This window comes from Acomys russatus, chromosome 4 (assembly GCF_903995435.1).
Source record: "Acomys russatus chromosome 4, mAcoRus1.1, whole genome shotgun sequence".
In the NCBI taxonomy this organism is placed as follows: domain Eukaryota; kingdom Metazoa; phylum Chordata; class Mammalia; order Rodentia; family Muridae; genus Acomys; species Acomys russatus.
The window spans coordinates 5245985-5272447 of NC_067140.1; the positions used below are offsets into that span (position 1 = coordinate 5245985).

General features: G+C 45.7%; 1 protein-coding gene across 2 annotated transcripts in view; it reads right to left on the reverse strand.

Moving 5' to 3' along the window:
- Positions 1 to 26463, reverse strand: part of LOC127187581 (ubiquinol-cytochrome-c reductase complex assembly factor 1) — an 88658-nt gene that overhangs the window by 18872 nt on the left and 43323 nt on the right. For both annotated transcript variants that reach the window (XM_051143607.1, XM_051143608.1), the window contains exon 7: positions 22677 to 22785. In XM_051143607.1, coding sequence (XP_050999564.1) covers positions 22677 to 22785 — 109 coding nt within the window. The remainder of the gene's footprint in view (positions 1 to 22676; positions 22786 to 26463) is intronic.

A 26463-nucleotide genomic window follows, 5' to 3' on the forward strand; every position in this document is an offset into this window, starting at 1 on the left:
TGTTGTTAGCAGTCCCCTTTCCATTCTGTGAGGCTTCGTTACCTCCCAGGGAGTTTGCTCCCGGGAGCCAAGGCTGGCACCCTGTTGCTCACAATCAGGTCTATGTTCCATCATTCACCAACTCGTTAAAACCAGATGACCAAGCATTTGTTGAATGCTTACGAAGTGCTACAACCTGTTCTGAACTTCCAGTGTGTTACCTCTTCGGCATTGCTGTCCCCGTTCTGTGGAGGAGACGTCCCCTCTTGTTTCTGGGAAGCTTTTCAAGTCTTCCATGCTTGCTGCCCTTCCTTCCTGCGAGTCTTCTGCTTCCACCAGGAGCGCTCACTACGCTACTCAATGATCTGCTTACAGGCCAAGCCCAGCGCACTGCAGTAGATGGGGCGCACCCTGAAGGCAGAGGCTGCTGCTTAGCACAGGGGAGCTGAGCCAGCCGGATGTTCTGCCACAAATACTCCTTGACGCAGCGGTTTCCAGGCACCTTTCCTTCTTAAGAAAGCTCCCTGAGCTGGGCAGTGGTGGCACATGCCTTTAATCCCAGCACTTGGGAGGCAGAGGCAGGTGGATCGCTGTGAGTTCGAGGCCAGCCTGGTCTACAGAGTGAGTCCAGGACAGCCAGGGCTACACAGAGAAACTCTGTCTTGGGGGAAAAAAAAAAAGAAAAGAAAAGAAAGAAAAGGAAAGAAAGCTCGCTCTCTGAGAACAAGCGTATTTACAGCCATGCTCGCAACTTTGCAAACACAGCTCCATTCTAGATGGAGACCCAGCTTCCGTCCTCACACGTGCCGCTCCCAAGCCAGCATCTTGGCTGAAGCAAGTCTCAAGGGCATCTTCTCCATCAGGAGCACTTGCTGGAGCTGCAGTCGGAGCTCTCGATAGAAAGCCGAGGTCACACAGGGGAATAGCCTGCTCCTCTGAAGTGTGTTTATCAGTCACCCTTTTACCTCCACCTGTTCAACAGAGAGAGCTACGAAAATAACGTCAAAACTTCCCAAGCAGCGCTGAAAGCAGTTTATTGGGGAGTCACTAGTCCCCGATAATCAAGGCCGAACCAACGAGCAAGACAATGCCGTGAAATACAAGCAAAGGACAATTCCATTCATTCCTGTAAGGACAGCTAGAATTCAAAACGCAGAGAAAACAAAGTTGGGACCCTCCCGGGAGAATGCAAATTGCTGCGGGCACTGTGGATATTAATTTAGTAGTTTCCCTTAACGTTAAATACTGAACCACAGTGGGACCCAGCAAGTCTATCCACAAAAAGAGTGCAAGTACAGACTAGACACACTTAAAATGCCGTGTACAATAAGGCAACGGTGTGGGGCTTAAAGGCTTCAGAGAAGAGGAGGAGTTCCTATTGTGCTCCAGAGTATGTACAGGTATGTTCAGACAGAAAGGGCGGCACGTGCAAAGCCACCGAGTGAAGAGTAAGTGTACAGCAGGCTGGCCTCCAACTCAGTGATTCTCCTGTCTCTGCCTCTTGAGGGCTGGAGTTTTAAAGGCACGAACCTCCACGTTCAGCTTCAGAGCAAAGTTTGTAACAACAACAAGAACTTGGGGGGGGGGGGGGGAAGTGGCGGGGGGGGGGGACAGGAGGGATTCAGGTGAGATGGCTCAGAGGGCAAAAGCACTTGGCCACCAAGTCCAATGACCTGTGTTCAATCCTGGGGGTCCACATGGTAGAAGGAGAGAACCGACTCTCACAAGTTGTCCTCTGACTTTCACATGTGCCATGATGCATGTGGTGTGCATGTGTGTGTGTGTGCATGTGTGTGTGTGCCTGCGTGCCTGCATACAGAAAGGCACACAGTCTATATTGCCTGTAAATGGCCTGAGTGCCACAAGGAAGCTGCAAGAACACGTTTATTTTCTAGCAGTATGGATGATAGAGTTGGGCAAAGGACCAGAGGCAGAAATCACAGAGGAGGTTGTGTAATAGGCCAGGTGAGAGTGAATTAGAAATAGAAACTCAGTCGGTGGGAGCTGAGACTGGAAAGACACAGGAATGCACCGGAAAGAAGTGCATAGCTGCACGCAGAGGCACATGCCTATAATCCGAGCACTAAGGAGGCAGAGACAGGCGTATCTGAAATTCAGAGTTAGCCTCTACTACATAGTGAGTTCAAGGCTAGCCTGGGCTACATGAGACCCTGCCTCAAGGGGGTGGGGGAGGCAGGGTCTTTGCTGTATAAGGCCAGATCAACAGCATCAAGTTATCAATCGATGAGGGAGAAGGGGTGAGGCCCGCTATCTGCAGGCCTCACTGAAGGAAAGCAGAGAGAGAAGACTAGAACCAAATGGAACCACACACGGATGACTTCCCAATGCTGGCAGCCCTAAGTGTGGACAACTCGTCATGCAGGGTTGTAGCAATCCCTGTGCCCTTAATGTCTCCTGTGCTGTGGTAATGGAAAATCTTACTTGGATAAGATGTAATGTGAGCAAGATGTGTATTTAGCTTGAGCCCAGCGGGCGTCTCCGGGGAAGTAGGGGTGCAGCACGAGGGTACAGCTTTAGGAGCCCGAGCTGCCTTCTTGGGAACTTGTTCACTACAAGTCCATTGCTGCCACGAGAACTGATGACGGTCAGCAGGTTGGTGAGGACACACACGGGCTTCTAGAGACACTTACAGACTGCTAACTGTGCCTGGGGCCTCATGACTACATTTATGAGTGTGAGGAGCTTCAGGCACAGCTTTGCTTTTTAAATGATTTTTATTAAACATGGGCAGACAAGGTACAACGGAAAACCATAAGATGCCCGTTCCTTATCGCAATTAGCCACCTCAGATACATAAACACGGTCCAACAGGCAAAAACAGACAACCGACAACTCCGTGAGCCCTTAACTAGGAAAGTCAAGGTAACGGATTCTGGGGTCAAAACAGTGTAGAGGGCCCAAAGGCAATGCGGAGGTCACTGGCCCCACTTCTTGTCCCACTCGGCACTCCTTATCCAGACCCAGGACACTGGCCTAGCAATGTGTCCTTAGAGAAGCCACTACCGAGCTCCTTGTCATACTAAGAGGGCCCTAGCTGTGCCATCCTCTTCAGGTAGTCAAGTGGGGCTGTCCCCATTGAAGAGTTACACAATTTAATTGCTGACTCCACCTGGGCCCAGACTAAACAGTAAAGCAGACATTTCCCTTGGCCACACGCTGTTTCTCTTTCACCACTGTGTCCTTATTGCTTACTGTTTGGAGTTTAAATTTTCCAAGTGACCAACCCACTGGTAATCTGAGAAAGAGGTCATTCTCCAATGCAGGAGTGAGGAAACAAAGGCTCAGACAGCCCAAGGGACCTGTCCAGTTATCAGAGCCCAGCTTGTTTGTGAGCGGCAGCAGCGGCAAGGTTTCACTGGTTTGTTTAAGAACTCCTTCCGGGACGCAGGTGATGCTCCTGACTCCAGCCTCTTCAATTTTGGTACAATGTTCTTTTAAGGTTAAGAGAGACTTGACATTCAGTTGGTATCTTACAGCTTCCTATAGAAGTACCCTGGGACAGGCTGAACTGGACTAAGTGTGCAAATAGGACCACTCCACCCAGGGTAGCTGAGGAGCATACTTTGAGTGCCCTTTAAATGGAGCTGGCATCTGGTCTTCTAAGCTCCAAGAGTGGGTCCATCTCTAACGAGTCTTATTGTCGTCCTTTGGAAATTTATACTGATTTTTTTTATTGTATGAATATTTTGCCTGCAAATATGTCTGTTTGCTAAGTGTGTGTCTGGTTCCTGTGGTGGTCAGAAGAGCCCATCGGGTTCTCTGGACCAGGAGTTACTGTGATCCACTGTATGAATGCAGGGAATTGACCCCAGGTCCTCTGCAAAAGCAGCCAATGCTCTTAACCCCTGAGCCACTCCAATAACCTTTTTTTTTTTTTTTTTTAAGTAGAATGTTCTGTAAATGGTATTTTATCCAAAGAAAAGGGAATACCTTGCTTGGGAAGAACGCTGTATCTGGTAAGGATATCTCTTTTGTGTTCTGTATTCAAGACAACTAAAAAATTGTACTGTTGTCTAAGCAAAGTTTAAGCCCCAATAGCCATTTCCTCACTTTGTCAGTCTGGAAACAAAAATCACTATTACAACATATTAACATGTGAGGCAAAAATGTTATGTTTAACAACAAATAATAAAATAAGTATCCACTTCCCAGCACCGTTTAAAGGTCTCACGTATGACCTCACTTGACTCTCACAATACTATCTGAAAAGAGGCTGGGTACCGTGGCTATCTCCATTTTATAGGGGTAACTGAAGCACAGAGATTATGCACCTTGACCTAGGCCCCCACCCACCCGTTCCCACCCCCACCTCCGGAGGCAGCACTCGAGCACGAAACAGTCTGGCTTGTGCCATAGCTCTGTCAGCCACTCTGATAGGCCTCGGATAGGAAGTTTCAAACTCAGCCTGTTCACGCGCCTGGAGGAGGGCGGTTGCACTCTCTGTCCCACCCTTAGCACCTGCCCATCCTCCTCCCTTCACACTCTGCCTTTGCTAGAACAGTTTCTCCTGGAAGCTTGCTGCAAAAGCAAAACAACACAGCAGGCGGGCTCGTATCTCTCCTGTTTATTTCATTTGGAACTGAACCCAGGAAGGGATCCATTTAGCTTACTGGCATTAAAACCGTTTGTAAGCCTGTAAGGTCACTTTTCCCTGGAATAATTTTAGCCAACAGTGGTTAGGGGGTTAGCATATGGTAAGGAATGGACAAAGATGTTCCTTCAATAAATGAACGAAACTTTATTTTTTTCTTGTTTTTTTTTGAGACAGGGTCTCAATAACACAGGCTGGTCTGGGATTCAGCATGTAGTGGAGAATGGTTTGGAATTCCAGATCCTCTTGCTTCCATCTCCCACGTGATGGCGTTTTAGGCATTTGTCACCGTGCCCAACTGTATGGAAGACTCCTTATACCCTGAGTTAATAATGAAGGCAGGCTACTGGGGACGTGAGTGCAAGTGAGAGCACTGGCTACTACGCAAGGCAAAGCCAGACATCTTCCTTATTCGCTCTTCACCTTGGTTTGTTTTTGTTGTTGTTATTGTTGTTTGTTTTGTTTCACTTCTGAGGCAGGGTCTATCGCTTACTGACTGGCCACACTGGCTGAGGCAGGGTCTCTGGCTTACTGACTGGCCACACTGGCTAGCCAGCAAACCTCTTCCTTCGTAGTATTAGAATCCTGGAGACTTGCTGGTGTGCCCAGCTTTTTATGTGGATGCTGGGAATTTAAGCTTGTGGCAGGCACATTACTGACTGACCCATCTTCCCAGGCCAAGTGAACGCTTCATGGTGGGATAGGGCATCTGGAACAGAAAGGGATGGAGCTCAAGGAGCCAGAGCCTCACACGCACCACAGGCCTCTACATGTACCAAGCTGGATGAGCCAGGGCAAGCCCAGCCCTCCTTTCTCCAGAGAGGCTTCCTTTGGCAAGCCACTGGCTTTGGGATCTAAGAGCAGGGGAGACAATAGAAAGTGTCTATTTCTAAGAGAGAGCAGAAAGCTGTGTGCATCTACACAGGATGCCAAAGACAATGGCATATTTGAAATCCAAAGAGCCTTAGCAAAGGGCACAGGGCAGGGTTGAGGGAGGGAAGTGGGGACCTATAGAGAGCCACCAAATGCTCAGGGGGAGCCATCTTTACCCCCTGCCCCAGCCACGCACAAGCCCAAGGCTCAGGAAAAGGGCCACAGATAGTTTACACCTTTTATTATGCCCATAGAAATGTCTCTCCCGGGAGCAGGCAGGGGTCAAAAGTCCAACACCAAAACTATATATCTTTATAAGTCATGAGCAAAAAAAAGCATTACAGCAGACAGTTATTAAAAAAAAAAAAAAAGCCACAGTGAACAGCCGAGTAGGAGGTGTTAGAAAACTCACTCCAAATAATTTATTCACCAAGAACCACAAAGGGCTTTCCCAAGAACAGCAAAAACACCATTCATTTCCCTAGGACCCTCCCTTTCACAGGGCTCCAAACACCACACATTTCGTATTAAATTGTCCTAAAGTCTCCAAAATAAGGGGTTATTATTTCCCTAAGTACACATGTAGAAACTAAAGCATCCGTGCCCACCATGCTCGGCCCAAGCCATGCTAAGGGAGTGAGCTATGTGCCCGATCCAGGCCTCCTGAGAGGGTTACAGAAACCCAAAACATCACCCCTATCCCCACAAAGACGCAAGACAGGATCTCTCTCCTCTAGAGCACCAGAGTCCAGTGGCGCACGGCAGATGTGCACACGTCCCTGTGTCTGTGCTTATGTGAGATGCTACCGCAAAGGTTCCTATACAGCCTGGGCGGCTCCCACTTCCCAACACCTTATGTTCTCAGCACTGAGCGCTGTACTAAGTTATACTGTCCAAGTCACCCAACAGTGTGTGACAAACAGAAGAAGGAACGGAGGCAAGAAGAGGTAGAGAGATTCGCCATGGGTCCTAAGGCCACCTGGGGCAGTGACATAATTAGAACCCAGATCCTTCTGGCCATGGAAATCAAGGAGCTGCAAGGTGACCGGAACCTTTGGGCTTTTCAGCACCTATTGCCTACACGGTAGACAGACAACAGGCGCACACAGACTCCTCCTGGGGCAGGGCTGGGGTAGGTGATCCCTGAGGAAGGGCCCAGCGTGATGACAGCCCTGCAGAAATCACCCAATGGCTGTAAGCTCTGTCTGTTTTGCAAAAGCTCTGTTTTGAAAGCCAAGAAAGAAAATGCCAGACTTAGAGGAAAGAACGCAACAGGCCACAGTCCCTGAGCTAGAAAGACTATGGTGGCCAGTCATGAGGACTGCCTGATCCGAACATAGGCCGGGGAGACAGATGGAGGAAGGAGAAGGCCCTCCATATCATGAGAGCAAGGTTGAGCCTGGAACTAAGGAACCCTAGCTGGCTAGTGGCCAGCCTAGCACCCTCCTCAATTTAACCCCTAATGTCCGTCTATAATTGTTTGCTTTTTTTTTTTTTTTTTTGGAGACAGAGTCTCTCTGTGTAGCCTTGGCTGTCCTAGACCTGCTTTGTAGACCAGGCTGTCCTCAAACTCACAGCGATCTGCCTGCCTCTGCCTCCTGAGTGCTGGGATTAAAAGGCATGCGCCACCACACCCAGCCTATAATTGTTTTAAAATCTTTTTTTTTTTTTTTTTTTGGTTTTTCAAGACAGGGTTTCTCTGTGTAGCCTTGGCTGTCCTGGACTCGCTTTGTAGACCAGGCTGGCCTCGAACTCACAGCGATCCGCCTGCCTCTGCCTCCTGAGTGCTGGGATTAAAGGCGTGGCTGTTTTAAAATCTTAATGTCAGCCTAACAGGATAGGAGCTAAAGCCTTTGGTGGGTCCAGCTTGTATTCACAGCAGCAGCCTGTGGTGTAATCTTAGGATGAGTTCATGTAGCCACTGACATACACACGGTTCCTTCGTTTTGCACTATGATTATTACTTGTATATATGATGGGTAAAAGGGCGGAGGTTTTGAAATGGTCAGATCTGGCCTGTGACTCTACAGTGGCCACAGGCTTTGCTCTTCTTCCGAGGTCACTTCAGCTGTACCTCAAGGAGGCATCCAGGCTTCCCCAAGCTCATCTGTAGGGATTAAGTGAGAGGACAATGTCTGCAAACTACCTGGCAAACAGTTTGGCTCCTACACAGTATACATCTACCTAAAACAAAAGCCAAAGAGGTAAGGGATGGAGTGTGCCAGACAGAGGAGCCAGCGACCAGTCCTAAAGCGCGTCAGGAGAGAGACAGCTCTGAGTAAATGCAGTTGAGTAAATGCAGTGTGTATATGTACACACACACACACACACACACACACACACACACACACCACTTCTCCCGCCAGCTGGATGAAGGTGAACGGCCCAGGGTCCCGCTGCCCCTCTGACACCACAGCTGCTGCCTCCAGTGAGGAACTGCAAGAGTTAAAACACTTTTGTGCCAATATTTTAAGAGTGCAGAAGGTTCCAAATTACATGTAAAATAAACAATGCCAGACTGTGAAAACTCTTGGCTGCAACGTTCTCTGATGTTAACAAGAGTTTCTTTATTACTGTAACCTTTCAGAAGTGAATAAAAATTATTTCTCTGCCCTAGTTTTGCCCTCCAGTAAAAGTGAAGAGAACAGCGACCATGGAAAGAGCGGCACGACGGCCCCTCCTGAAGGCTGGGGGCTGGGAAGGCGGCGGCTGGAAACAAAGCCTTCCATATATATTTCTTTTGCAAAGTAAAACAAGCATTTTGTTTTGTTTTGTTTTGTTTTTTTGGAGAGTGTGCATGCATGTGTGGCGGTCAGAGGACAACTCAGGCTCTGGTAAGGAGATCCACTGACTACTTGAGTAGTCTTAGGTAGATCAGGATTTTCTTCACATTAGCTTGGGTTGGGATTCCCCAGGTGCTCCCTGTGCCTCCGAGTGTTTTAGTTACGTACAAATGTCAGCAATGTGACACTGTACAATATGACGACCACAGCCCAAACTAAAATGTGAACACCTGACTGGAAATGCATATGGAAGACCAGGCTGGTGAAATGGTTCAGTGGGTAAAGGCACTTGTCACCAGGCTTAACGACCCGAATTCTACCCCTGATTCCACATGGCAGAAGAAGACTGCTTAACATCTCTAATGTTTAACATCTCGAGAGAGAGAGAGAGAGAGAGAGAGAGAGAGAAGATAAAATTTTGTACCTGATGAACTGCTGCTATAAAAATAAAACTAAAACCAGGAATACAAGCTCTGGAACTTAACACAAGGCAAGCTTCTTAGTCCTCTCAGTTGCAGAATATTGAGTTTGGAACAGAATGTGGAGATTATCTAACTCACCTCTCAGAGACTCGACTTACTCAAGCTGCACCCAGAAAGTAACCAGGCTAGCTAGAACGCCTTCCTTTGCAATATAGCCATATCAATCCTTTCATTAGCCTGAAACGGTAGTACAAGTGTAGGTAGGATGAGAAATGCGATTTAAACTGCATACTGTAAGAATGTTAGTTCAAAATAAACCAATGGGAGTTGCAGAAATGGTTCAAAAGTTAGGAGTGTGTGCATACTGCTCTTGAAGAGGACTGAAGTTTGATTCCCAGAACCCACTCTAGCAGCTCACAACCATCTGTAACTCCAGCTCCAGGAGGATCTGGCACCCTCTTCTGGCCCCTTTTGGTACTTCACTCAAGTGCACATACACACAGACACATAATGTTTTTAAAAATCTGTAAACAAACACACTATAGATATCATGCTAGTAATCACTTGATATAACAATATTTGGTTCCCACTAAAGCCAGCTGACAGTTCCCAGTAAACGCAGTGGATCCCAAGAGAATAGAAACATGTTTAGACAAAAACTTATCCAAAGTCCCATGTATAAAATAGTGTGAGCTGATTATTCATAAAGAACAATAGCAAAGCATGCTACAGCACAAACGGACCTTGAAAAGATACTCAATAAAGAGAGCCAAATATCAAAGGCTGCATATATTATATTATTTTGCTGGTTCTGAGATGAAAAGCTGAGAATATATGAATAGCCCAAAGAGATGGCAAGGGGGTAGGGAAACAGAGAAATGGAATGATGGTTTTGAACATAGGGTTTCTGAGGTAATGGGAATGTTCTGGAATTAGACAGTGGTGCAGATACATAACACTGGGAAGTAAAACCACTACTTATTCATTGTGCGTGCGTGTGTGCGTGCATACAGGCACATATGTGCCACAGCTACGTGTACCTTGCAGAAGTCAGAGGATGACTTGTGGGAGTCAGTTCTTTTCTTCCACCATGTATGTTCCTGGGATCAAACCTTAGGTCACCAGGCTCAGTGGTTGGGGTAGCTCATCAGCCCCCCAAAAACACATTTAAAATGTTGAATATTAGAAGAATTGTATCCATTGTTGTTTAATGAGAAAATGGAATTTCTCGTTCTAGGAGCCAACAACCTAACGGGAGGAGCCAGGAGCACTGGGCCCAGATGGGTAAGGACCAGCGGCCTCAGTGGCATGCGACATGAGCTCTGGGGCGTCAGAAGAAGAAGCAAACAAGGTCAGCTATCTTGATGCCAACGCTACAGCTGCCGCTTTCAGAGCAGGGCTGGCGGGGGGGGGGGGTGTCGGTGGTGGTGGGGTGTCGGTGAAGCATATGCCTATAATCACCGCACCTGGGAGACTAAGTGTGGTCAGTTTTGGGATTTCTGTGCACACCTGTCAAAGTTACCTACACGGTTAACAGTCTTCCAGGAGATAGCTGCATCCCTGTTCCTGGAAACTGTTAATATTGCTTCATATGGAAAATAAACAAAGATCAATTTGTAGACATGATTAACGATTAAGACTTTTTTGTTACAGCCGGGCGTGGTAGCGCACGCCTTTAATCCCAGCACTCAGGGAGGCAGAGTCAGGCGGATCGCTGTGAGTTCGAGGCCAGCCTGGTCTACAAAGTGAGTCCAGGACAGCCAAAGCTACAAAGAGAAACCCTGTCTTGAAAAAAACAAAAAAGAAAAGAAAAGACTTTGTTATTGTTGTTTTGGTTTTTTTTTTAATGTATTTATTTATTATGTACACAGTGTTCTGCCTGCATGTACACCCGCAGGCCAGAAGAGGGCATCAGATCACATTATAGATGGTTGTTTTGTTTTTTGAGACAGGGTTTCTCTGTGTAGCCCTGGCTGTCCTGGAACTCACTCTGTAGACCAAGCTGACCTCGAACTTAGAGATGCACCTGTTTCTGCCTCCCTGAGTGCTGGAATTAAAGGTGTGTGCTACCACCTCTGCCTAGCTCATGATTAAGACTTTTAAAATGTTGAAGTCAGTTAAAATATCTGGAAAGGCCTAAATGTATTTGATCCATCCTTGTAAGAGAGGGGTAGGGGCTGGAGAGATGGCTCAGAGGTTAAGAGCACTGACTGTTCTTCCAGAGGTCCTAAGTTCAACTCCCAGCAGCCACATGGTGCCTCACAGCCATCTATAATGAGATCTAATGCCCTCTAATGGCATGTGGGTGTACATGCAGATAGAGCACTCATATACATTAAATAAATAAATAAATAAATCTTTGGGCTGGAGAAATGGCTCAGAGGTTAAAAGCACCATCTGCTCTTCCAAAGATCCCGAGTTCAATTCCCAGCAACCACATGGCGGCTTACAACCACCTGTTATGAGATCTGATGCCTTCTTGTGGTGGGCAGGCACACACGTGGGCAGAGTACTGTATAAATAATAAATAAGTCTTTTTTAAAAAGAGAGAGAGGGAGGCTGAGGGAGATTTGAACTAAAGAGAAAAAGAGAGCAGAGGCAGAAACAAGATGCAGCCACAAGTCAAGGAATCCTGGCAGCCATCAAAGGCTAGAAGTGTAAGGAGCAGCCTCCTCCAGAGCCACCAGAAGGAGCACGGGTCCACCAACATTTTGATCTTGGTCCAGAGAAATAATAATAATGATGATGATGATGATGATGATGATGATGATGATAATTATATAATGTTTATTATTATTATTATTATTATTATTATTATTATTATTATTATTATTATTATTATTATATCTCTAGGTATTAGAGTATGAGAGATGTGTGAGAGAATACATTTCTGTTGTTTCAGGCCAAGTTTGGGATAATAAAAGTTATAGCTGCTACCGGAAACAAATACATTAGCCTCCCTGGTCTCCGGTTTCCTCATCTGAATATGAGAGTGGAGTGCTATCTCACAGACAGATGGTTAGAAGATGGTAAAAGCCACAGTAACGTGCACAGCAAAGAGAAAGCACTGCGTGAACGAGCCTGTCACCCCTGCACATGTTCCCAGCCATGGCATGGCATCAGTGTGTCCACACTTCACCCTGCTAAGCAAGGAGAGCTCTAAGGACTGAGAACCAGACAGCCTGGCTTCCTCAGACAGCTCTGATTTATACTCATCTGTCTGTGTCCCCATTAGGTAACAAACAGGGTCAGACTAGGAAGAGTGGTTCTGAAACAGGAAGGCTAACAACAATAATAATTAATAATAATAATAATAATAATAATAATAATAATAATAATAATAATAATAATAATAGCGCCCTGCATTACTCTTCTATTACACTGATAAAACAGTGACCAGAACAACTTATACAAGCATTTGGGCTTATGGTTCCAGAGGGTCAGAGGTCATGATGGGGCAGCAGACAGAAGGCATGCTGGCTTGGGTAACAAACAAGCTGAGGACTTACTTACATCCTGAACTGCAAAGAGAAAGCAGAGGAAGCAAATCTGGAATGGCAGATGGCTCTGAAACCTCAAAGACAGCCATACTGACATACTTCTTCCAGCAAGGTCACATCTCCTAAACCTACCCAAAAAGTGCCACCATCCAGGGACCAAATAAGTACTCAACATCTGAGCCCGTGGGGAACATCCTCACTGAGACCACCACAGGCCCACTCACAGACCCACTCACAGAGTTGATTGATCCAGTTGGTTTTGTTTTGTTTTTCTTTCTTTCTTTCTTTCTTTTCCCCCCTGAGACAGGGTCTCTCTGTGTAGCCTTGGCTGTCCTGGACTTGCTTTGTAGACCAGGCTGGCCTCGAACTCACAGAGATCCACTTGCCTCTGCCTCCCAGGTGCTGGGATTTAAAAAATGAGCCACCACTGCCAGGCCTTGTTTTGTTTTTCGAGACAGGGTTTCTCCATGGAGCCCTGGCTGCCCTGGAACTTGTTCTGTAGACAAAGCTAGCCTCGAACTCACAGAGATCTGCCTGCCTCTGCCTCCTGGGTGCAAGGACTAAAGGCATGCGCTACCACTGTCCAGCCCCTCCTGATGATTCTTAACAAATCCCCTGATGCCGAGGCTTTAGGTGTGGGAGCAAAAATCTGAGACTCTGACCAGCTCACTCAGCTTGGCGTCTAAGTTCCCCAGCAACATTCTATGGGGGGTAGCACCCACGCACAGGCGAAAGTGGAAATAGCCTTGGGACCAACTTCTTTTCCTAAGAAGGAAGGGTCTAAAGAGATGACTATGAGGTACGTGGTCCAGACTTTGTTTTTAACTTTTCAACTACGTAGAACAAGAACTCTGAAACACTGCGGGAGCAGGTAGAGGTGGTCCCCTTATCCAGCAAGCTGGCCCCATTTTATCTTAATCCCACCTTTCTGCCTCTCCACCAGGCCCCTCCCCCTCATGTCCCCCTCTAGAAACACATCCAGGTATCTCTTGGATTCATTTATTGGCTTTGCCATGAGCTGCATAATACTGCCTTTGTTAGTCTCTGGGCCCAGCCCCTTGAGCCTGTGTTCAGCCTCCCTGCTCTGCTCCTCTTAAAAAAAAAAAAAAATACACACACACACACACACACACACACACACACACACACACACCGAGGAGGCCCTGAAAAATAATTGTGAGATCAACTGAGGCAAACTCACATGACGTGGAGACACCAAAGAAGACGCTGGGAAAGAAGGAAGGTCGCCGTGCTCGCTGGCATCTGCACCTGCCTTTCCCCCCCTTAATCTCCAGCTCTGAGTAGAAGCCTGTGCTGTGCTGGATTCGAAATTCCAAATAAAAGGGGACGTTAGCCTTGAGCCTTCAAAGACACAGGTATTTCCAGATTCAAGAAAAACTCCTTGTTGGTCTTTGGTAACAAGACAGATGGGGAGGTGGCATTTCGGGGATGGTATCAGGGAATACTGGGACCAAGACTGTCATAGCTGTGGTCCTCATGCTAATGTGTGCCCGCTGTGCCACTGCACATTACTGAACCTCACTTTCCTTGTCACAGAAACAAGAAGGGACTGATCCAGATCTGTGGTATTGAAGCAACAATATACATAATCTTCGTGGATTGAAAAATCAGCGTTAAAGCATTTCCCAGGCTCTCGCTCTCCAGCCTAACAGCCTGAGGCTCATTTTCCCTATAAAGCAGATTCAGAGTACAACCACAGAAGCCATGAGGTAGGGCGGGGAGGGAGAGAATAATGAATCTTTTGTTGGTGGTGATGGTGGAAGGGAGAAGAGCCTCAGACCACGAATCCAGGTATGACCAGAGAAGCCTGTTAGCCAGGAGACAATGGTACAACCACAGGCCTGTGCTCACCCAAAAGGAGCAGCACTGGTGACAGCAGGCACCCTGATGCACAGAACACTAGGGACACTAGGATCCTTAGCCCAGGTAATGTGAGTTACTTGCATAAATCAAGTATGGCACACCACAAAACGTTCTAACCCAAAAACTTGTAGCCGGGCACTGTGGCACATTCCTGTGATCCCAACATTCGAGAGGCAGAGGCAGGCGTGTATCTGTGAGTTCGAAGAAGCCAGCCTGGACTACATAGCAAGTCTAGGACAGCCATGGCTACACAGAGAAGCCCTGTGTCGACAAAACAAAAACCAAAAATTGCACAGAAGGCACTAGAGATGGCTTAGCAGAGTAAGACCACTGGCTGCTTTTGCAGAGGACTGAGGTTCAATTCCCAGCACCCACACAGAGGCTCCAGGTCCAGATCTGATGTCCTCTTCTGGCCTACTCAGGCACGAGGCACACACATGGTGTATAGGCATGCATACAGGTAAAATACATACAAAATAAAATTTTTAAATCTATTTTTAAAAAAAGATCTATAAAGGGGCCAAGAGATGGTTCAGTCAGAAAAATGCTTGCCATTCTAGCAAAAGGACCTGAGTTCCACCTCAGCATATACATTTATCATTTTAGGTTTAAACACCTCCCTTTTGTTAAGTCATTTGATAAGCTGCAGATATCAAAACATCCTAGGGGGTCTAGGAGGAGAAAATGATGTAATTACATTTTAGTTTTTAAAAACTGCAAATAAAAAATTCAAACATTTTAATAGTTTCTTTTTTTTTAAATATATATTTTATTTAATTTTTTTTTTTTTTAATTTATGTGCATTGGTGTGAGAGTGTCAGACCTTGACGTTACAGACAGTTGTGAGCTGCCATGTGGGTGCTAGGAATTGAACCCTGGTCCTTTGGAAGAGCAGGCAATGCTCTTAACCACTGAGCCATCTCTCCAGCCCCCAATAGTTTCTTTTTTTAATCTAAACAGTTCAATGTTTTATTTTTAAAACAGACAGCACTCGTTAGGCAGGGTGGTGCACGCCTGTAATCCCAGCACTAGGAAGGCAGAGGCCGGTGGATCTCTCTGTAAATTCAAGGCCAGCCTAGTCTACAAAGCGAGTCCAGGACAGCCAGGGCTGTTTCACAGAGAAACCTTGTCTCAAAAAACAACAACAACAACAACAATAAAAGACAGCACTCAGGAAGCAGAGCCAGGAGGATCTGAGAGTTTGAAGCCAGCCCAGTCTATATAGCAAGTTCCAATAGCCAGGGCTACACAGTGAGACTGTCTCAAAAAAAGAAAGAAAATAATGAATATGTTGGATTATATACCTCGATAAGGTTCTAGACACACTGCCAGGATGTTTACATTTTGTCCCCAGTGGATGAAAGGATAAAAGCACTCAGAAGTTTCTAGCAGGAGAGGGATATGATCAGATGCAAGACTTAGAAAGAAGGCCTCTGGCAGTTATACGACAGGAGGGCTGCCGGGAAGGGGACAGCCACAGATTGCTGCAGGAGTGACTTGCAATAAAGCAGAGATATGCTGCTGGAGTGAGCCTAAGATGCAGAGATGTAACCAGCAAGCCAAGGAGGCTGAGAATGAGGCCGGAATCGAGGATAGCTCAGCTTAGGAGGCTCAGTTAGTGGTGGTGACATCAGCAGTGCGACAGGAAGGACGGTTTGTGGGGCTGTGTGTCCTCTGCCTCCTGAGAGGGAGACTTATTTGGAAGCAGCATTGGCGGCCTGAAAGGTGAACTAGAATACGACTCTGGAGTGCACCATGCGCTCACCTCCCAACATGCTGGGACTGTGGGAACAGCGGGTAGCAGATGAAAGAAGGCAAAAAACACTCAAGAGGAGCTGCTAGGAGCAGCCGGCATGAGGAGCACTCAAGGAGGGGTGCTGTGGAGTAGGGGCTTGTAGACAAGCACCCCGCCCCACCCCGTGTGTGTTGGGGTACATGTGTCTATCATGGCTTCCATCAGCTGTGGGTAATGCTTGGCCAACCCCGTGGGTCCTAGGGTTAGAACTCCAACTGTGTGGGTTGGCACCAAGCACCCTCGTTTGCTGAGCCCTCTATCTTCTCACTGGCCTCCAGCAAAGGCTTTGAAAAAATAGAATAAGGTCACTGTTCCTTTATAGAGATTCTATGGAGCACAGCATCCAACTAAAGAAATGTAATTTAAAAGAAAAGCATTTCAATGAATTGAAAACAACAAACAGACCAAATCCAGGATTTTCTTTTTACCCACTTGGTAAAAGACTATGATATCCAGAGCTCCATTTCTGACTCTTTAGAAATACTAAGACCCCGGGAAACCCGCAATCTGTAACTGGAGGTAAAAACAGCACTGGAGATAAAGGCCAAGCGCACAGGGAGGTTCCCAATGCATTCTATCTCAAATACAGAAAGGCTGATCAACCTTCACCCAAGGATTCCTGGTAGAATAAAATGGGTCCGGGTGAGCCTGGTGGTGCATGCTCCCCCAGATGCTGAGGCAGGGGGATCAAAGAGAAAGGTCTAATTGGGCAACTTAGTACGACTCTGTTCTAAAAAACAAAAAGCAAGAAGGAAGGCTAGATCAATGGTAGACTCAACTAGCATGCTCAAGGTACTAGGTTGGATCCCTAGCACTGGGCGGGGCAGGGTGGGGTGGGGTTGAGTCAGAGAGCCACTCCGGACAAGTGACTGGGCCATCAAACTAGTATTCCGGGTCTTGTGTGTAGGTGCCAGATTGGCTGGCAGCCTACCTACTTGAATGCCCCCTTAAACTCATACAGATGGAGGGTGTACCTCTTGGGGTGGGGACACATCGTCTGTGGACTCAGCTCAAATTCATGAGCCAGTCCCCAATGAAGAAACTACTTTGCCTTCTAAGAATTTAGCTTTGGGGCTAGAAAGATGGCTTAGCGGCGAAGAGTGGCCCTGCTGCTTCAGAGGACCTGAGTTTGGTTCCCAGCACCAAGCCAGGCAGCTCACAACCACTTGCTATGTAACTGCAGGGGATCCGACGCTCTCTTCTGGCTTCTGTGAACACACCTGGCACAAACGCACCCCACACACTCTCATACACTCACACACACACACACACACACACACCTAATTCCTGATAATTGAGTATCCAATTCCTATAGCTCAGGTCATTTAAAACCCTTCAGGGAGCTACTGATTCTAAGAACATACACTCTTATTATTTTTATGGCCTCCAACTCAAAGCGTTTTTTATTACACTCACACATTCATACTTATGGTTATAAAAACTATCTTTAAAACAGTTCTTATCTTTCAAAACCTTTGACACTGAGACGCAAAGCACAGCACAGTAAAATAGGAGTTTCAGGGTTTTTCCCTCTTTTGTTTTACGTGCTAGGGCTTATGCGTAAGTCCACATGAATTCAAGGCAAGCATTCTGCCACTGAGCTACATCCCGAGCCCTCGTTGGAAATCTTTATGGGGAGGGAGAGCATGGGGGAGGGGCTAATTGAGACTTGGAAGGTTGGAAGATTTTCAGAAAATCTAAAGCCTTTGCTAATATTAATATCCAAATCCCACTTTTGAAATAAGTGCCCTATTATAAGCTAGGGTTTAAGAATCAATCAATTCCAGTAGAAAACAGGCAAGCAAAGAAAACAGAAACATAAAAATTGACAGTAGGGAAGCAGTAAGACAGCTCAGCAGTACGTGGATTTGCTGCCACGCCCAATGGATGACCTGAGTCAGGTCCCCAGGACCTACAAGGCATGAAGAGAGAGTTGAGTCCTGAAAGCTGTGCTCTGACCTCCACACACATACAGTGGCATGTGCACACCTGTACACATATGCACAGGCACTCACACAACTAAATGTAATTTTTAAAAAACTGACAGGGGAAATCAATTTTTCTCCCAATATTTAAAACACGGCAGACTAATATCCTCAGAATAGAAACGGGTATCTTGTTATCCCATTTTCCCCAATACCTAGCCCAGGCCTCCAGAATTGTCTTCTTTCGTTCTTCAGGTAGTCACTATTTAGCCAACAGGCAGTTATAAGCACTGTGGAGATTACAAAGAGATACATATGGTCCCGACTCTGGGGAATTCATCTAGAAGACAGTCAACATGCATGAGCCACCATGACATAAAAGAGAAGGAATAAAAGTCCAAACAAGGCTACAGAAATCATTATGGCACTTACAGCGAGGGAGAATCGATTGCCCCCAGGCTCATAAAGGCAATGGGATACGTATGAGGACACTCTGGGGTACACACCGGATGCGGATGGCACAGACAGGAACAGCAGGCATTCGGCTTGGCTGGAGGAGCGGGCGGAATGAGAATCTCACTGAGTGCTTAGTAAATGCCAGTGTGCTAGAAGCTTCATGGGCTTGGAGTAAAGAAGCATTGTGGGAAATGAGTTTGGCATTGACAGAGACTACAGGGTGTGACCGGGGAGGATCTTGCAATGCAATACACCAGGCCTGATAAGCAAGGCAGAAGTTCACGGAAGAGACCGGTTTGTACCAGCTCTGCCCTCTGCACCGTCTCATCAAGCGCCTCTGCTACAGAGCAGGGGACCAGGAAGCCACAGGACGTTTATTCTTACTCTGGAATACCACAGGCAAGAAGTCACCTATCTAACGGCTTACTAAGGCAACCTGCGTGCGGGACCCACTGATGAGAGAGAATAAGTTGTAATTCCTTATCCCCATCCCTTTCCACCTTGGCTTGGAAGCTTAAACCTGCTCCTTGTGAGCTGAAAGGTGGAGATGTCTGGCAGAGCAGAACTGACAGGAAGTCGTTGCACCGGCCTAAGGTTACCGTCAGCCACTGCCTTGAGCTGACTCTTGTTTGTTTTTGAAGTTTGGTTGAAATGTCACAAATGGAAAAATTAAGTAAAGCACCCAGTTAGCCCCAAGACTGGACACACCTGGTGCAAACCCCGCAAAAGAAACTTACTTCATTAGCAGCAGAGGCAGGGTGAAATTTACATCTGAAATTGCCTGCATCAGGAGAGAGTGCTGGGGCCAAAGGGCTGTCTGTTTTTACAGCTGTGTCAGGTCCCAGTGCTTATTCGTACCAACACTCAGGAGCACCGGCAAGAGCCCAAGAAAAAATGGTCTCCAGCCTCTTCAGCTGCAGCTCAGCTCACAAAGGTTTTTAAGAACCAGTTAATGAAATAAAACAAGACCAGATGAGGTGATATAATGAACTTTATTTCCACAGCTAATTTATATGTTTAAATCCCAAATATTGGCTTTTTTTTCCCTTTAAAAAGTCAGAACACTAAAATTATTGATGTGATTTTTGTAACCTCAAATTTAGCAGTTGCTTTTTGTACTGGCTTCACCAATGACACATAAGTCTGTGTCATGTGCCACAACACTTGGGCTTCTTAGAAGCCGACGAAAAGCAAAATTTCCCTCTTGCATGAGACCAGAACTCGAATACTAAATGAGTTCTTGATAGGAAATCAAGTTTCAAAGGAATCCTTGATTAAAAATTCTGGTTCGTCATCAGTTTGCAGGAGGCGAATTTGGCTCTTGATCCTCACCACACCCGTCCACTCACAGTAATGGCTTCTAAGAATTCCTTGGCATGAGAAAACCACCACAACCCTGGCTGGCTTTATAAGTTTTACTTTTTCTATGACTTTTCTTACAGAGGTATACCTGGAATGCCAAATAACACAGAAAGATTTGCAAATTACCACCTTTGAATCTTTTTTTTTTTTTTTTTTTTTTTTTTTTTTCTTTTTAAGCTAAGGAGAAACTTGGCAGGCACGCAGCTAGCACCCTGGAGCTGCTTCCATGTCTACTGAAGCACAGGGAATGCTTGTCCATTGTGGGAGGACCTGGCCAGCCGCTGCTCCTTCCATCTACTGCTGTTCTCAAGTCACATGTGCCACGGCTACAGGCTGCACACTGACAATACACCCCTATACCTGTACACACACACACACATACACACACACACACACACAAGTTACAACTGTCCTTCCTACAGAAAAGGTGGTTTGTTTATATCATTAAGTTGGAGGCGGGGAGGGTTGTGTCAAATATAGTAAAAAGCAAGAACAGTAAGAACCCAATTCTTCTAAATTGCTATTTGAGGAGCCTACACTAGGGGAGTCACTAACATGTTGCCATTTAAGGTGCGGCTGCCACCCCCCACGCCCTGTCGGTACAGGCGTAGCCTGGACTCCTGTGAGAAAAGCTGATGCTCCAAACTGGATGTGAGGGTGGACACCTGTAATCCCAGAACTTAGGACATGGAAGCAAAAGGACCAGATCAAGTACGATTTATCTAATAAGTTATCTTAAAACAGAATACACGGACATGACGATGCACATCTTCAATCCCAGTGCTTGAGATCTCTGTGAATACAAGGCCAGCCTGGTCTACACAGTAAATTCTAGGCCAGCCAGAGCCCTATATGTAAAATGAGACCCTGTCTCAAACAAGTAACTAAATAAATAAGTAAAACCAATGGACTATACCAAAAGCTCATGTTTAATTTATGCACCCATTCAACTCATCCTATTTATCCATTGGTTGTTACCACATAAGCAAAAAATAGAGGAAGACAGTTTCCTGCTTTCAGAGCGCACACAGAAGTAGGGGGGAGATTTCACACAAAGTACCACAGAGAAGGCTCAAAGTGTCGACTGCTGTTATATATGGAAGAAAAAAAATCTGTGGGAGAGGGTGTAATTAAAAAATTCCTGTGGTCTAGAAGTCAGCAATTTCTGGATTATTAGGCTGTTTGGGACGGGACAGCTGTGATTCTAGTAGTCCCATGGCCAGCAGGGCGCAGTCAACAGAGATAAGCAAAACATGTTCATCTAATGGAAGAGCCGCTAACGCAATACCTGGCAGCCAGCACAAAGGGTATTACCGGTCATCATTAGTAGGGTGATCTGAGATGCCAACCCCAGCCCGAGTCCAATGTGTGCCGCCACAGAACTGAGGAGTAAACACTTGAGGATGTAGAAAACCCAGCTGTCTGAGTCGCTTAGTCAGCTGACCTCCCTCTGGACCACAAAGAGAGCCAGAAGGCCTGACAGTGGGAGGAATGAGACAAGAACCAAAGAGCACAGTCCTAGAAGGAGCTCAGTAAGGCAGAGAGATAGCTCAGTGGTTAAGAGCGCCACTTGTCTCAAAGAGGACCCACACGGTGGCTCACAAGGGGAGTACAGGGTTCTAACACCCTCCTCTGACCACTCTGAGCTTCTGCATGTACGTGGCACATGCGCTTGCGCACACACACACACACACACACACACACACACACACACACAGAGAGCTCAATCATGACTTCAAGGCAGACTGGGTGACAGCAGGTACAACTGATGTTTCGCTTCCTTAGAATGAAGAGATACGCCAATGGCATGCGTGCTGTCCCCACAGACTGCCATGCAAATGTCCGTAAAGACCCATGTTTACAGTGCCTCCTATACTACAGTTCCTTCAAAGACATGAGGAAACAAACCATCACCGACATGCAGGGCATGAGTCTCAAAGGTTGCAATTTTATACAAAGAAAAAGTAGATGGTATTGATAACCATCAGCATGGGATGTGTGAAAATGTGAGCAATAATAAAGGTATGCCATGACCGAGCACCCACTCAGCAGTTGGACCTCCAAAACATCCCATAGTGTGAGGAAAAGAGAGTTGTGGGGAAGTACATGAAAAATGAGATCATGTATAATAAAACACACACACGCATAAAACCCGGAACTACATATTTTCTATAGCTAGCAGAGTCATTTTATGCACATACATACACGCACATGCGTGTACATCTGCACACACACTCGCACACTCCATAGTCTTCTTTCTTGGGCTAACTACTGAATTTACTAAGGTATTTATTTTCAATGGATATTTTGCCAAAATCCTCTAGGTAGCTAGTGACCAGAGTTTTCCTTAGTTCCTGAAGACTAAGGCCCTATAGCAGGGACTTCCCCTAAGGTCTAACTCAGAGAACCGGGTCTGATGGGTATGACAGCACATGCCTACAGCACTTAGGAAGCAGAGGCAGGAGAATCAGGAGTTCCTAAGGTACATGAGTCCATGTCTCAAAAACACCAAACAAACAAGGGGCTGGAGAGATGGCTCACAGGGTAAGAGCACTGATTGTTCTTCCAGAGGTCTTGAGTTCAACTCCCAGCAACCACATGGTGGCTCACAACCATCTATAGTGTGATCTGATACCCTCTTCTGGCCTGCAGGTATACATGCAGAAAGAACACTGTATACATAATAATAAATAAATCTAAAAACAAACAAACAAAAACTAACCAATCAAAGGACTTAAAAGGGGCACTAATTCAAATACTGAATTAATACCAAAGGCAGTCTCCTCACACTAGATTAATATCTGGTTCCCCATCTCATCTTCTACATCGCCATAATTCTATCCACTTCTGTGTACAAGACGTCCTCATACCAACAAACCACAATAATGCGCACAAGCCCGTAAAGCATCCGTGGTATGTCAGGCTTCCAACAAGCAAAAAAAAGTGACTGTAGCTGACCTGCCTCTTGGACGTTGGGCAACGTTTCACAGAGATGCCGAAGCCATTCTAGAGCAGAGAAGCCCACACTCGGGCCAGACCTTCTGGTGACGGTTGTCCAGGCCCAGCATCTGCAGGCAGCACTTACCCCCATGACTCGGCCTCGCTGCTCCACATCTTCCCACATGAAATGAACTATGACCCGGCACATGTACTTTCCAGTGCGGCCTTCCTGCTTCATTCGGACCAGACACATCCTGAGTGGAAGCAAAACGGAGTCACTGCACAACTGCATTTTCTGTGAGTTCACACACTTCATAGAAGAGTGATTTTTAGCGCAGCACACTGAGTCAAACACCCAGAAGCGACCTTATTGTCTTTAATATCTTTGCTATGTTAAAGCTATAATTTTAACACAGCTATAACACAGTTGCTGTAAAAAAAAAAAAAAAAAAAAAGTTCATCTCAAGTGTGCAGCTTGAAAAATGGTTGCATATTACATACATAACGTAAGCTCCGTGTGCCAGGGTACCTCAGAAGACCCCACACATGGAAGAAATCACAAGTAGTTGTAAGAAGACAATCAGATCTTGAGCCTCCATTCAACTGGGGAAATATCTGTTCACCACTATAGGATTTTTTTAATGTGGGCAAAGAATTTTCCTGTTCAGTATAGTAGCCACTAGCTACTTGTAGCTACTGAGCATTTTAAATGTAGCTAATCCAAGGATTTCAAAGATACAGTAAGAAAAAAAAAAATCACATTCCTTATATTGCTGTCACATTGTAATATTATTTCAGATAAGCTTAAATGAAATCTATTATTGAATTAGTTTTAGGGGGCGGGGCAAGGCTTAGCAGGTGGGAGCACTTACTCTACAAACATAAAGAACGGAGCTAGAATGGCAGCACCCACATACAAAGACACACGGGTGTGCCTGTGCCTGTAGCCTTAGGGGTGGAGACAATGAACACAGAGTGCTCACTGGTCAGGCAGCTGAGCCCGATCAGGTGCATGGCAACAGAAGGCAGAACACAGCATCTCCCTCTGGCCTCCCACACGGGAGCATGTACCTCTACGGTCATATGTGCGCTGCCCACCCCCACACACATTAAAAAACTAGCATTCTTTTCGAAACCACCTCCTACTTTAAAGGTGTAATTAGAAATGTAGAAATTTTCCAATTACATTTGTGGCTTGCATTCTACTTTTCTCGGCTAATATTTGTTCAGCATACAGACACTGAGAATATTATGATTACATTTTTATAATTATCAAACTGTTCTCCCACTAGATGTAAATTCCTCCAAAGGCAAAGATCAAGCCTGCTTTTGTCTGTGTTTTGTTTTCTTGTGAGACAGGGTCTCAGTGTGGAGCCCTGGCTGTCCTGGAACCCACTCTGCAGACGTGGCTGGCCCAACTCAAGAGATCCATCTGCCTCTGCCTCCTAAGTGCTGGGACTAAAGGTGTATACCACCACACCCAGCAAGAATAATGTCATTTTTATTGATTTTAAAATATATTCAGGATAATCTCAGCATTCGCAGAGGCAGGAGCTCTGTGAGTTCAAGGCCAGCCTGGTCTACAAAGCAAGTCCAAAACAGCCAAGGTTACACAGAGAAATTCTGTCTCCAAAAAAACATAACAACAATATATGTGTGTGTGTGTATGTATGTATATATATTATGTATATATATGTGTATGTACGTAGACATATGTGTATATTTGTATATGTGTGTGTGTAGGTAGGTCAGCCTGGTCTACAAAGCCAAGGCTATACAGAGAAACCCTGTCTCAAAAAAATATAACAACAAAATGTTTGTATGCATATACATTCATACACACACACACATACTTTTTTTTTTCAGGAGTGGGAGAGAGGGCTTAATAGCTAAGCACATACTACTCTTCCAGGGGACCCAAGGTCAGGGTTCAGGTCCCAGCACCCACATCAGGTGGCTCACAACCACCTGTAATTCAAGCTCCAGGCATACCTGAGGCTTCTGGCCTCCTCAGATACCAACACCCCCAAGCACAAACCCACACACAGGTGCACACACATACACGTAATTACAAATAATAAAAACTGGGGCTGGAGAGATGGCTCAGTGGTTGAGAGCACTGGGCTGCTCTTCCAGAGGTCCTGAGTTCAATTCCCAGCAACCACATGGTGGCTCACAACCATCTGTAATGTGATCTGATTCCTTCTTCTGGCATGTATGAAAACAGAGCACTCATATACACATAATAAATAAATTAAAAAAAAAAATAACAGGGCCAGGCGTGGTGGCGTACGCCATTAATCCCAGCACTTGGAAGGCAGAGGCAGGAGGATCGCTGTGAGTTCGAGACCAGCCTGGTCTACAAAGCGAGTCTATGATAGCCAAGGCTACACAGAGAAACCCTGTCTCAAAAAAAATCCCCAAAATTAAAAAAAAAAAAAAAGAATATATATATATATAAAATAAAAACTGTTTTAAAATATTGTATTTCATTATAAGAAGAATATAGTCAAGGTTACTAACTTTTCAAAGTAGTTCCTAATGTTATTCTTATGACCATCTGATTTCTAGTTTTGAACTAGATATTAAGTGACTGCAACAGACTAGTCACCTGAAGGACAATTCCTGCTACAATTACAGAATCTTATCTAAACTGACAGTTCTATCTCCATACAAATCCTGCCCATTAAAATCAGATAGTAAGGGGCTGGGGAGATGGCTCAGCAGTTAAGGGTTTATGTGTGTGTGTGTGTGTGCATGTGTGTTGGGGTGGGGGGTGTTGATCTGAGAAAGTCCTGAGTGAATGTGTATTTTGACATGGGAATGGCCACATCTTGAGATTCCCCCAAAGCCTCAGACCCATTGGATCTCTGTTAAGTTCAAGGTTAGCCTGGTCTACAATAGGGAGATCCTGCTGGAAGAAAGGAAGAAGGAAGAAGGAAGGAAGGAAGGAAGGAAAGAAGAAAAAGAGAGAAAGGGAGGGAGGAAGGAAGGTAGAATGAAAGAAAGGAGAGAAAAGAAAACCAACTCGCAGGTTCTTATTCAGAGCAGGCTATGAGGACACACACATGCAAATCCCAGGACACAGGAGGTAGAGGCAAGAGGACCGGAAGTTAAAGACTAGCCTGGGCCACAGAGCAAGACCGCATCTCACAACCCTCCTTTGTAAAAAGAAAAATCTACAAGCAACAATGGAATGATTCCAATCCGACGAGCCTCAACATCTCCATGACCAAAGTGGGGAAAACACACTTATCAAATGGGCAGCTGACAAGCTGGGCAAGGGCACAAATATGCTACATGACCCAACCACAAACCAAAAATATCTCCACAGTCTGTCTCAATGGGCTGCGGCTCACAGGAGGGTGATTAGGGAAAACACAAGCACCTGTACTTGGATAAAGCTCCATGGGTCCAGGGTACATGCACCACAACTACCTATGTAAAAAATGCCTTAAAAAAGAAAAGAAAAATGGAAGGTAATAGAACACGCTCAATGCAAGTCAAGAGGACACTGATGCTAATCCCAAATCAATGTGCTTTCACATAGTGGAGTGTGTCTCTTAATGTGCGAAGGCAGACACTGAGTCTGCCTGGAACAGCGTCATCTACTGATGGCAATTTTGAACATCATGTCTGAAGAGACAAGAGGCTCCATCACATTAAAGAGTTAGTCTGTCTTACCGCACAGTAGTAAGACTATAGTTAACAAGAATGTCATTTACTTGAGGACAGCTAGAAAAGGAGATTTTGACTATCCTCACACCACAAAAATAATATATGAGATGATGGGCATGCTAATAACTCTGGCTTCATTAAAACACAATGTACATGTTTGTCAAAATAGTGTATAATTTATAAGTGTGTACGGTGGCCAGTTAAAAAGTAAAAGTAAAATTAGGAGAAGAAGCAAAAAAGAAGATCAGAGAGCA